General features: G+C 39.3%; 1 protein-coding gene across 3 annotated transcripts in view; it reads right to left on the bottom strand.

Annotated features, from left to right (window-relative positions):
• Window positions 1-489: 489 nt before the first annotated feature.
• LOC102213889 (coiled-coil domain-containing protein 148) overlaps window positions 490-13,838 on the bottom strand; it is a 27,380-nt gene continuing 14,031 nt past the window's right edge. For all 3 annotated transcript variants that reach the window (XM_005723399.1, XM_005723397.2, XM_005723398.1), the window contains 6 exons: window positions 10,748-10,954; window positions 5,577-5,717; window positions 3,996-4,114; window positions 1,559-1,676; window positions 1,240-1,374; window positions 490-708 (listed from right to left, as the gene is read on the bottom strand). In XM_005723399.1, the coding sequence (XP_005723456.1) occupies window positions 565-708; window positions 1,240-1,374; window positions 1,559-1,676; window positions 3,996-4,114; window positions 5,577-5,717; window positions 10,748-10,954 (864 nt within the window). In that variant the 3' untranslated portion in view covers window positions 490-564. The remainder of the gene's footprint in view (window positions 709-1,239; window positions 1,375-1,558; window positions 1,677-3,995; window positions 4,115-5,576; window positions 5,718-10,747; window positions 10,955-13,838) is intronic.

Genomic DNA, 13,838 nt, shown 5'->3' on the forward strand with positions numbered 1-13,838 from the left:
TGTTTTTTGGCTTTTCAAGCAATAAGTGGTTCTAAAACTGATCTTTGAGGAGCCTCAAGTCATTTTAGAGTGAGAAATAACTATCCGTTGCTACAAAAAGAGATACCAGTGACAGTGGTGAAAAACACCACCTTACATGCTTTTTTAGAAGAAAATTATTCAGCAATTTTTTTTAGATTAGAACTTCCAGCAGTATATTTTAGTAAATGCGCTATCAAATATTTGAGGATGTTAGTAGCAAGATTTTTTTATGCAAATACAACCCACCCTAAAATGCAGTCCGTGACTAAAGATTGATTTGTCTTTTTCTTTGCTCAACACATCTGCCAGATACTGTATGTATTTCTCATATATAAAATCTACAAGTTAGTAATTGTAATTGTCATTTGGAGGACGATACTGTAGTTAAAAAAACGACTTTGTAAGAACTGCAGCTGTTGTAAGCACTCTTAATTAAAAACCATGAAAGATTCTTACACATGAAGCAAATTCATTATAAGCCATATGTTGTTTAATATTGGGACAAGAGTGGGACTTCATAAGATGACTTAAACAAAAGTTGGGTCAGAATTTAAGTATGGACCTTGTGTCACGCCGAGGTGGTTTGGGGGGCTCGATGACAGACAGAACCTCTCTGGCATACTGACTCTGGTGTAGACCGGCCTCCCGCAGAGCCTGCTCAACCCGCACTCTTGGATCAGACACAATCTGGAAGATAGATTTTTTTTTTTTATAAACACAGCTGCTTTATGCAACCTTTGCTGTTTTTAATGGTTCACTATACATTTAATACTTGACATAAGGTTTGATCATTAATTCATCATCATTTGGTGACAGAAGAGAAAAGCATCACAGTCTGACAATCATTACGGTAGTCAATACCTATATTACACAATACCCAAATCCTAACCTGTTAAAACAAAACCACACACAGACTCTACAGTTCACTGACTGACTTTGGTGGCCTTGAAATTAAGACTGTTGAGGACAAACACTTTTTGGCCAGCCACCCAGCTTACATAATTTTCCACCAGTGCATGGGTCACTGGTCAGTGTCACCCAAAAGGAACTGAAACTTAAGTGACTTAATGTAACGAAGGAAACGTGAGTGAGGGAGCGAGACGTCATGTAGGCTCAATACATACAGAGCAGAGATAAGAGGACAGGGGCAAATGATCATGCAGCCTTAAAGACTTTGCAAAGAAAGTGGTTAGGAGGGCAGATCCTATCATGTCTCACCTGTGTGTCTGTGTACGTGTTTATACTGTAGAGAGGCTTTTGGAGCTCAAACTCGTTTACATTCAAGTGTCGACACTTCCAAGCCTCTGTGTCTGCCATCATCCTCTCTGGGTCTGCCTCTGCCACCACCCCAACCTAAGAGAAATAAGAAAAATATACACTGGATTTACTAATAATATACAATTGTCTTTTTACTTACTGCCATAAGGTGGCAGTGATGCCTTTACTCAGATAAGGATGAGTCAAGTTTTTTTCCCCTGTGAGTTATTTCCACTGACAGAACTAATCCAAGTGGTTGAAAGACCAGATAATGCTCCACCTGGTTTCTAAGAGCTTCCAGACGATTCTGTCTCTCTTCTTCTTCTCTCTGCCGCTCAAGCTCCCGCGCCTCTCTATCCAGCCGTCGCTGTTGTAGCATATCTGCCCGAAACTGCACCCTAGAGGAAGCAGAAAAGGTGTGGACATCAGACCTAAACAATCCCTTTCTTCCTCTGCCACTGCCACAATCAACATTACATATTGCTCCTGACACAGCAGACCTCCAGGCTGTGGAGGGCTCTACGGTGCTGCCAGAGTGCAGCTCCTCTCCCATCACCTGCTTTTATCTCTGTCTCAGCTCCTCAACGAATCCCTTTCGCATCTGAATTCATTCTCACAGCCAAAGTCAACAACATTATACGGATTCAATGTGAGTGTGTGTCTGCAGAGAAATTAAATGGAAACCACACCACGCAAGAGAATGTTTTTAAAGGCACGTTTTATTTTTCAGCAGCAAGTTAACATTAGTCTGAGACATTATTTTTCCTGTTGAAAGTTTCCAGTGTGCTCACGTCTGACTGACCCCGCATCACTGATGAGGTGCGACATCTCCAGTGACTCAGCAAGGGTCGAGCATGGAGGTGTTAGAAAGTTGCAAATATTCAGAGAAAGTACTTGTAATGCTACATTGTGGCTCAGGGGGTTGGGAAGCGTATCTGTAACCGGAAGGTCGCCGGTTTGATCCCCGGGCTCTCTGTCCTGGTCGTTGTGTCCTTGGGCAAGACACTTTACCCTACTGGTGTTGGCCAGAGGGGCCGATGGCGCGATATGGCAGCCTCGCTTCTGTCAGTCTGCCCCAGGGCAGCTGTGGCTACAACCGTAGCTTATCTCCACCAGTGTGTGAGAGTGAATGAATAGTGGCATTGTAAAGCGCTTTGGGTGCCTTGAAAAGCGCTTTATAAATCCAATCCATTATTATTATCAGAGCATTCTTTTCATTTAAGAAACTACAATCAGCCGTGATTTCTGATTAATACTATGTTTTTCATTTAGCAGTACATATTCCTGTGTATTCAGTAAATATTTTATGATTGATATACACTAATACATTATATATACCTGTTCAACAGCTGATTAACACAAACATCTAATCAGCTACTCACATGAGTTACAGCTACATGTCTACATTTAGGTATGCAGACACGGTGAAGATGACCTGCTGAGGTTTAAAGGAATCATCAGAATGGGAAAGACCACTGATTTAAGTGACTTTGAACATGGCATTGCTCTTGGTGCCAGATGGGATGTCTGAGTATTTGAGAAACTGCTGATGGGCTTGGATTTGTCCACACAACTATAGAATTTACAGAGAATGGTCTGAAAATGAGAAAAATATGCAGTAAGTGCCAGTTCTCTGGGCGAAAATGCCTTGTTAATGCCAGAGGTGAGAGGAGAATGGCAAAGCTGCTTTTGAGCTCATAGTAATGCATCATCAACCCAAATAACCACTCCCTGGCATAAAGGTATGCAGAAGAGCATCTCTGAATGCAAACACACATTGAAAGAGGAAGCAGATGAACTACAGCAACAGAAGAGCACACTGAGTGCCTCTCCTTTTACTAAGAACATGAACCTGAGGCTATAATTTGGACTGGCTCACCAAAATGGAGTTCACTGTACTCAATTGGCCGACATAATCAACAGATATCAATCCAATAGAAGACACTTAGGATGTGGTGGAACAAAGGATTCACATTATAGATGTGCAGCCAACTAGTCTGCAGCAACTGTGTGACGCTAACTTATTGATATGGACCAAAATCTCTAAGAATGCGTCCAGCATGTTGTTAAATCTATGCCATAAAGGATTAACAAAGTTCTGAAGGTAAAAAAAAGCGGTTCAACCCAGGTACAGAAAAAAAGTGTACCTAATACAAAGTGACCACAGAGTGTATGTATAAATATTATATACATATAATTTCTTCTTTACATAGAATAAGACTATGTAAAGAAGAAAAAATATAGACACTGTATTCTTAAGTTTTGTGTCCATGAAAGTTCCAAAGTGTATTATTTAATTAGTCAATGAAAAGACTGACTAATGATACATGATACAAATGAAGGTGAAATGGTAATAATTTCCTGTTGATACTCTTGAGTGAACTCTGTCACTCACTGCTTACAATGGAAATTATGTAAAAATAATTTAGTAACTGTATTTGTTCAAAGTGCTTCACATAATAATAAAATGCAGCATGCTAGATTCCACTTTTTACTCGAATGTATTTTTCAAATAGGCATAGGTCACTTGTAAATTTTGGACAACACTGTGAATTCCTGTGAGTGATCGCCCAAATTGCACGCATAAAGTGGCTGACTAAAAACATGTCATGGCTGTTTTGAGTAATTCAGAAATTCTAAGGGTTCTGAGCTGCCTTTAACAACCTTGATGCACTTGGCAGCGCTGAAAACTCAAGGTCCCATGGTGCAACACTCACCTCTCCTTATCTCGCTTTGCCTGTTCTTCCATGACGCTTCTTAGATTAGCAAGCCTCTCTCGATCCCTCTGCTCCAGCACTTCTCTCCTCTTCTGCTGCTTTAAATAAAACTGTCTGACCTGGGGGAAAAAATCAACAAAGACTAAAACTGAACAAGAACAGTGGCTACACTTCCACTAAGTTGACTCCCACGGAAACTCTTAGGATCATCATGTCCTATTGATTGAGACAGAGCAGGAATCAGATAAGTGTAAATAGAGAGAATGAGATGATATTTCAACGTCTGCCAGACTATTGTGCTAAATTATATGGAATCCAATGAGGCCTAAATGTTCTCATTAATCAGAATGTCTCAGGTTGCCTATACTCGCCTAGCAGACCCCTGAGGAGAAATTTAATTAAACAGTCAGACATACACACACACACACATATTCTGGTCTGTCGTACCTGTGGGTTCAATAACTAAAGTGAATAATCAAAATACCCATGTAATTATATCCACAATGTGCTTTCAATTTGATATCCATGCATGCCCACAATTAAATCATTCAGATTCTGGAGCCATAAATGGCAAGAAATTTGAACGCAGTGAATTAAAAAAAAAAAAACCCAAAAACCCTGCCATGGCGGAATTATTCTTTTATTTTATTCATTCCTAAAGTCCTTAAATATAATGCATTTTTATTTACCCAAAGAAACTCTATGGCATTTCTAGTACTTCTAAAAGAAAGAGACAATTACTTTCAGCGGTTGTTTTGTAGGCATTCAGTGATATTTCATTCCTTGAGAAGTCATTCATACACTCATCTGTTCATACACATGAAAAGGTTTTAGAACGAGCGCACATACAAAATGATTTGATGCTTTCAATACTGTACTGAAAGCATCAAAAAGCATGAAAGCATGAAATCAATACTGTAAACACTCATCTAAACCTAAACTAATCCCCATTGTCTTCTACATAGTTGTCCCTTGTTTTTGATTGGATGTTTGCATGTTAGTGGATGGAACGCACCATAGTGAAGCATAAGAATTCATACTCATTTTATCCCACAAGAACAATTAAAGTTGGCCTTTCACTTCCACATTTTTATTCTTGGCCTTTGCTGGGGCAGTGTTGCATGAGTCACAGTTCAAAGAAGTTCCTCTTTAACACACATATGGTCTTGTGTCTGATGCTCAGTTCATCCTGTGTACTGTCTTAAAAAAGCTACTTTTAGCTCAACTTTCCTGAAAGCTGGCCATAGTAGCAAACTTCTCCTAATTGGCTGCCCTTCACAAACAGCAGAGTTGTGTGCCTGAGATGACCATATTAAGGATCTCTGCTCTTATCGTTATGATACAGTTCAACAGTAGAACAAAAATATCTAAAGCTTTGAGCTTTTGGCTTTAAGGAATTACTTGCACAAAACACTAACCAACCAAAAGGTAGCATTTATCATCTAGAAAAATGCTTGCTTTAATAAAATATATAATATAAGCTAAGGTGAAACATGCAAAAGTATAGACATTAATAAGCAAATGTCCCAGGATTTAACAAACCTATAACGACATTTGTTATAAGGGTGGAGAAGTGTTTACTGTTTCTTTCTGCTGCAACCTGATGGCGGCGTCCTTCTCTCGCTCCCTCTTTAACCTCGCCTCTTCTTCCTCTTGTTGTCTGGCTGCTATTGCTGCCTCAAGCTTTGCTACCTCCTCCTGCTGGGCTCGCCACTGCTGCAACTACAAATACACATGCAGACACACATAAGGGATGAAGGAGAAAAGAAAAAGGCAGATTCTTGTCTATTAGCAACTGTTTGGAAAGAATTACTCACACGGAGACAACCAGCTGCCAAATTGTGGCACGAACTCCAGAGGAGGTGCCAAAATTGCTTTTCACACTTTTCTAGATCCCCCTCAGGCTCCTCTAAACAATGAATCATAAAGAAAACCCTTGCGTTTGAGGCCTACACTAAAACAAAACGTATCCTAGTGAGGAGAATGGCATCCTCATTCTGCAATTTAAATTAATTATATTTACACAGAAGCTCCTCGAGTTAAAAATGTAGAGATTTTTCAAGTTTTAGCTGAGAAAAAAAAGGAAAATCAATAGCAATCCTCAGTCACCCAGCTAGATATTTAGAAAGAGACTGTCTTAACTTTTCAAACACACACATAGCCACAAACATTTGCTGGGGAATGAGTGACAGGTTCGTTATGCAGCAGCCTCTCTGTGGCATGCCGGGTATTGAAGTGTTGAATACTGACCAGGCAGACAGATTTACAGATCTATCAGAGGAGAGCTTAGGAATCTCCAAAGGGATGAGCTGCAAATTAACATGGTCACACACACATTATCACCAGCAGTATCATCAAGTTAATCATACATGATGTCTGCCTGAGAGAAAGCAGCAGCCGTGAGATTGAGAGAAGAATTTAAACACTCCAGCCTCTAATCCACTTCTATTTAGCAGTGCTAAAGATGGAAATACAATATGGTTATTCTTTAGAAAACTCTCGCAAATACAATTAAAATTATTTCCTGCAGATGTTTTGAGCTCTCAGTATTACTGAACCTGGAGAAGTAAGAAAATATTTATTTATTTTTGCTTCTGGACACTTTTTTAAAGTTAACTTTTCTTTTTTTTTAAATTAGTACCAGGGTCTCTACTATCCTGGCATGTACTTTCCTCTTCCTCATCTTCATTCTTGCCTCATAGCTATGTGCGCACTTGCTATTTAAACAGTTTCCATTATTGCTTTGTTTAGTACAATCCTGTGGTTGTGAACGGTCACAGTAATGATTTGAATAACTTCTGGTGTTCACACAATCAAACGCTTAAACCCATGCAAAAAAATAAATAAATAAATCATTTAAAAAATGAAATTTTGGCATATTCTGACAAGTTACCCAATATAACTTTAGTGGGCATATCTTCTCAGCAAAACAAGTACACATAATTAAACTATCCATCAAGTTAAATCAGTAAAAATAAGATACCTCCAAAATGTATAGAAAAGCATATAGGCAGGTATGTAGGGAGTACATATATTTTGATACACTCAGGTCACACAACAATGAAATGTTTCTTTAAAAACTCCAAGATTCCCAGTGTCTGAATGTGTTTTGTAAGACTTCTTGTTTAGGCAGGAATGAAGAGGCATTTTAGGTAGCACAAAGAGAATAAAATGGTCATTATGTACAGTCTACAGTAATTTGTCACTGGAATCTCATTTTCTGTGAATTCAAATGGAAATGGGAAACCATCCTTTTTCATGGTAGCACAAAAAAGACTGCAGAGATGTCAGAATAACAAAAGAATGATAGTCTTTTTATCGGAGCACTGCAGCTGGCTCAAAGCTTTTGTTAATATCACTGTACAGTTAAATGTCTTTTGTCAGCCGGCATTGCAGCAGCCATCATAACTTTCTATTGCAAGTTATTTAATATATATAACAGCTGATGGAAGCAGATTAGGCTTAAAAAAAATCAAAAACCATAAAATCATCAGCGCTGTAAATTACTGCAACAAACAGAAGCGAGAATAGCATTACTCCTTATTATGCGGGAACACTCTGCTGAGTGACGTTAATGATACATGAAATTTACAGAATCTTTTAAGGGACAAGAGCTGAAGTCCATTACAAGATGACAAAAATGAAACTATGCAATTATTGTTGTATTTTTACACCCAAGACAATGAACATTTTCCTGAGTTCCATAACAGGTACATCACTGTGCAAAGGAAAAATTATAGACATATGCGTAATTAACTCCTCAGAGAGTTGTCAGCTGAGCCACTGTGGAGCCCACACACTGTCTCAACTCCACAGTTGTTTTCATCTGGCCACCAGAGAGACTCAGCAGCCACTAAATGACTGACTCGATGACAGGCAATCTCCTCACACAGAGCCTAGAGAATATCCTGATTACTGTAGGAAGACCACATAAATAATGTGGCCATAAGTTAATCTATAACAGTGATGTTTGTTTGGTAAAGTACTCTGGAGATAAGGTGGGAGGGTGGAGAGAAAAAAAAAAGAGTGCTGGCTATAAAAGAAAACCTCCGGTTTTGTGAAATCTTTCTTTTTTGTTTGTAGTGCCGCTTGTCCTTTGGCCTGCTCATCCCTTTCCCACCTGAGCATGTTGCAACAATCTGTCATCCCTCCAGGCTTTATTTACTCATGTGGAAAAAAAACACAATCACTCATCAAATATGCCTGGGAGCGAGATATAAGTGGGAGGTAAAATGAAAGCAAGGACACAATAAAAGGCCGGAATTAACAGTAACACAGAGAACAATACGAGCTAATTACAAGAGCCAGAACAAACGGATGATGATTTGAAAAGAAGAGTCTGTCTTTCAGTGATAAAATGGAACGATTGTGAGCTGGGTCTCATGCATGTAATGTTGACTAGTTATCTTAAATATCTTTTTATTTTAAAACAACCACAGCTTCTACAATTTCACGTCTGGAGCGCTTTCTGAAACTGCTATATGATCAGTAATCTCATCTGAGTGCATACATATGAGTTTAGATTGTCTTCTGTGGCATCCTTGCCCCTTCTAGAACAGAAGAGTTCAAGCAAACTCTAAAATCAATTACCCTTGATTTCTTCCCACTGCACCATTCCCTGAAGAGTGTCTGAGTGGGATGGCAGCACACAACCTCACTCACTATAATGAGGTCAGAATCAGACTGGCACTGACCAAAAACTGTCCTGTGTATGCTCTCATCTGAACCCACTGAGAAGACGAGATGCGGAAACCCAAGGAAGAAAACGTAACAAGTAGGCACTTACTCTACCGCCTTAACCAAAAAGTACCATCACTATAATCTTTCTTTTATAATTTTTTTCACAGTAAGCTGTTTCCAAAGGGTCTGTTGTCTTTTTTGAAACTGTGCTTTTCATCCTTTTCCATCAGATTACCCCTATATGGAAAAAAAACAGTTGTATTGTTAAAAAAAAAACAAAAAAAAAACAAAAACAGGATGGACTGCTCTTGAATTATAGATCATGTTGACCGTTAGCCCTCCATAAAATATACATTTTGATTCATTCATTTATTTATATTATACTGCCAGCTCCAATATGCAAGTTTCTGCTACCATATTTTCCTACACAGTACACTAAATACAACAGGGATGACTCACAGTAGAGTCAGGGGAGTTGTTTGGATCAGAGGGAGCAGCTGCAGAAACCAAAGCATTAAAGAGGCAGACGCATCGGAAGGAGAATCCATCTTGCCTCGCTGCAGTGTCACTGCACAGTGATGATAAAGGCGGTGGAAAGAAAGACTGAATGAAAACAAGACACCATCTGAGCCTCCACGCAAACTCAAATATGTGCACATCCACTACTTAAATTACACTCCATAAGAAAAAAATAATAACCTATTGACAGTCAGTCTTCAATTCCCCAACTTTTGCTTTAAGTTTAGGATAATGCACTTTAAGACATATCAAGTATATGGTCATATATAAAGTTGCACTACTATTTAGAAAGTAAAATAAAAAATTGGGAGGTTTTGTTTGTTTTTGAGAATGTACTATCTTTCAAACTTTTGTATAGAAAACATTTCAACTCTTCAGTGTGACACAAATGTGAAAAATAATCTACTGGCAGGTAGCAGAAGGAAAGGAGTGGAGATCATTATTCACAGCGCTACAAGAATATAGACTTTTTTTTAAGACCGATACAATCTTTGGTGATTTACAAACCTGATATTTTGGCCGATATTTTCTTATATTGTTTTTCCCCTATAATATTTGGTAACTGTAGCGATTTATGAGTCCTAACTAGGATGATATGAAAATGTTGTTTAAAAATAATCTTGAAAGTTGCAGAGTGCCCTCTGGTGGACAAATTATGCAACATCCACATTCATAGAACAGAGAGTTTCTTCCATCTCTTCTTTTACTTTTTTAATTTTCATTTATCAGTTTTAAATGCCAATACCGATATAAAGGCAAATACCAATTATCGGGCAATACACCACCCTCGCCAATATATATTGGCTGGGCTCTAGTTATTAACTATATATTGTGGTTGTTAGGATCAGGATCAGTCTCGTAACAACTTTCGAAACAAGATACCAAAATTGTGGTAATATAGAGTTAAAAACACTGAAAACAGAAAGAATTAATTCATGCCAAGAGGGAAGAATTCACAGATCTGTACAGAAAACAATCCTAGAACTTTGCATCTGCAAACCAACAGCAGAAAAACAACCTCTGTGGTGTTTTTTTGACAAAATGAGATTCGGTGTTGTCGGCTCCCACCAGCCCTACCTCATACATCAGTGTCTTATCCAAACAGCCACAGGACATAAGCAACTTGGTGCTATATCAACACCACATGGATTTGTTCACATGAGTAACTTGTTTGTTGTGCGAATGTGAACTAGCACCCCTCGGAGACAGCAACATCATGTTTGCAAGACCATTCTTATTAGCTTGTTTGCATTCAGAGCCCATCCCAAGTGGCAGCTAAAGCAAGAGATGCTGTCAGGCAGCCTGGCGTAATATACAGCCTCATCAGCAGATATACTGTACACAAGCAGGCAATCTGCTCCCTCAAACTTAACACTATCACAGCTGCACATGAGATAGCTTGAAAGGAATATAGGAAAAAATATGTTATGTTAACTATATAGCATATACTGAATATATATGAGGAAAACGTATATTCTGGCACCATAAGTAGATTTCAGTGTATCTCAAAAATGCAACAACTGAAGACTCAAAGGTATAAAAGAGGCACTAACTTTTTCTCTGAGATGCAAGTAAACGTCCTGCTGGTTCTGGCGGTCTCTGTGTAGCTCCAGCTCCTCCTCGTGGGCATGTTTTGCCTCCTGCAGTGTGACCTGGGCTCGGGCCAGGAGTTCTTCATGGTCTCGCTGCCACTGCTGGGGCACTGCTCTTAGCTGCGCCTGGGTGAAGCGCTGCAAGTCCCACACATATTCATGCTCCAGCTGGAAGAAGAATGAGAATGGACTGTGTACTGTTTGTATGTTTAACTGTACAGATGTATCAGGCACAATTATAAACAGAGTCAGAAAAAAAACCTGGAAGATGACACTGTGATCATAGTGCTTCAAAACTAAAGCACCACAGCCCAAACGGCAACTCTGATATATTATGCATCGTGTTGCACCAAATTAACAATATGCTAATGGCAAACCAAAAACTTCCCTTTGTTACTACATTCTACAATAATGGCAGCAGGACCATAGGGACAAGTCTGTGTCAGATCTAACTCTGCTGGTGTATAAAATGGTCTCTCTCTCTCCTGGCTGTGAAATGTCCTACAGGAAAACAGTTCCTTTCTGTGTGAGGGCTGCCTGTAGCTATTCATCATTGTGTCAGCGCTCACAGAGGCTGCACCACTTGGCTGCTTCATTGGAACCGAGGGAATGATATTCATCTATGGGCTAATAGTGGCTAACTGACGGTGGGAAGGCATTAGACGGCTGAATGGTTTTATTGAAAATGAGTGAGCGACAGACCTGCCAACGGAACAGAAGCGCCAGAGGCAGTCAAGCAAATCCTGTTTATTAATACACAACTTTAGAACTTGAGGAAAAGCCCCCCCCCCACCTGCTTTGTTCTTCCCTTTCTCTTTTTGCCCCTGCCTTTACTGTGGTTTGAAGTAAAGACTAAGCATGAGCCTTTGAGATATGTGCATAGATGTTTGCATGCTTGTGCACAGGCTTGGGTGCACTTCAGCCATTGCACTCACAGTTTGTGTGGATGTATCCACAGCACTGTGCCTGCAGTATACACTTAGAGTGTAACACCACCTAGTTCGGCTGCTGCATTTACATTTCCTCTGCAGAGTAAGGTTTCCTGGAGGAGAATGTGAAATAAATAATGGCCATATAAACTCAGAAGTACAAAGAGGTATGAATAATTTTTACTATTAGCATGGAATATTATTATTACTATTATATTAATATTATGAAATCCTGCTGATTCTCTGCTGGTACAAAAATAATAGACATTTAATTGCCCCATCCAGCAGAGGGAGATGTCCACTTATAGCTGGCTGGAGTACAACCACCTGATTGTGAAAGTGACATGCTGGTTTTACTTTAGGTCACCCAAAAATACAAGAAATTACCATATACAGATTAAAGTGACACTTTTCTGAGATAGGGATAGCCACTTGGATATCAACTGAAGGCTATGGATAAACTACTGCAAGATATGATATATTTAAAATATCTCGAGGTTAAAAGAGAAAAGTAATAAACCTTCTACACTTCCCCTATTTTCCTTTGGATATTTTTCTACAGGATCAGAGGAAGAAAAAGAAGAACTGCAAGAAATTGCAAACATTTAGGCTGCTTTTATCACCAAGGCTCTTCAATTGTTACATACCACAAACCATTTGTCTCACACCTTCTATTCAGCTAAAATATGACTGACAAAAGCAACAGAAAATGACGCTATCATCCTAAAATGACTGCACAGAGATCAAATTTAACGGCAGGTGAGCAGAATACCATAGCTCAAACAAGAACAGGCTTCAATGCTCTAAAGTGAAAAACAACATAAGAAACATTAGGGCTAAGATGCTGACTCCATAGAAATATAATTAAATTGTGATTAAAATGCTAACTATAGAATTTCCAAGTCACCAATTTGTCTGGAGTGCTAATGGGATTTCGTGTACAAATAAACGCAAAATATCACAAATCACACACATGCCAGTCACAATTCATGTTTTCACTGGAAATGCACACAGGCAGAGCTGAGTTCAGCTAGGGGGACCATTTTACTAGTTTGCTGGATATAATCAAAGACATACTTGTTCGGTTGATTTCATTTAGATATCAGATAGAGAAAAAGCCAAAAACTCTGAATAAAATCAAGATTTCTTTTTTCCACATGCTGATAGCAGAATTGCATTTGTGAGTGTAATCAGAGAGGTTTCAGCAAATCAATCTATAGTTCTCACTGATTATCCTATGCACGCAAGCCAGTCTAATTATGACTAATAGCTGAATTAGTCCAACTCTGGGAATGTTTCTGGGTGAGGGGCATGGAGAAAGACATCTCTCCTCCTTGCAAGACTCCCCTAAGGCTGAACGATCACAGCTCTAAATGCAGCACCCAGCTGGAACTGATATGAGGACAGGTCTCTGGGTGATGGTGAGGACGGAGAGAGGGTCTGGCGGTTGTCATGGTGATGCTAGGCGGTGGCGTGAGCAAATTGTCCACAGTGGGTGACATGGCATATCCTGCAGCGTGCTGAGCAGATCATTGTCCAGGCTTATCTATGTGTCTCACTGCTGGGTTCAGGGTACTAAGCTACATTGATCAGGGAGCTTGGGACTCACACTGTGGGGCTGCTTCTCACAGGGGAGTAAAGTACATTTTTAGATGGGTGTGTGGGAAAGTTAATGCCTTAATTTATGGTAAATGCATGTAAGAGAGCATGTATGTGTGTGTTTTGTGTGTAGTAAAGAAAAAAGAAATAATAATAAAATGATGCTTGGTGGAAAGTGACCAATCATTCAAACCTGGGGACCAATTTACCCAAAGATACATTTTAGGCTTGAGCAAGGCACGTGATGCTCAGTTGTTCTGTGGTCAGCACACCAGACTGTGGTTGCACAGGTTGGCTTCAAGGAGTGACTCTAACTGTATGAGGAGGAACAAGACTTCTTTTCAAAGGTGATCATTGCTTCACCAGATTAATTACATTATACTACAACTATTTATTTATTTTATTTTATTTTTGACTTCTGCTGCTATTAATGTTATGCCACTACTATTCTAGTTAATAAAATGTCATAGAATAGGGGAGACCGGGGATAGTTGTAACATTTTTGACATTTCTGTCTGTAAATT

This window comes from Pundamilia nyererei, unplaced genomic scaffold (genome assembly GCF_000239375.1).
Source record: "Pundamilia nyererei isolate P.nyererei 1_Seehausen unplaced genomic scaffold, PunNye1.0 scaffold00009, whole genome shotgun sequence".
NCBI classification, from domain to species: domain Eukaryota; kingdom Metazoa; phylum Chordata; class Actinopteri; order Cichliformes; family Cichlidae; genus Pundamilia; species Pundamilia nyererei.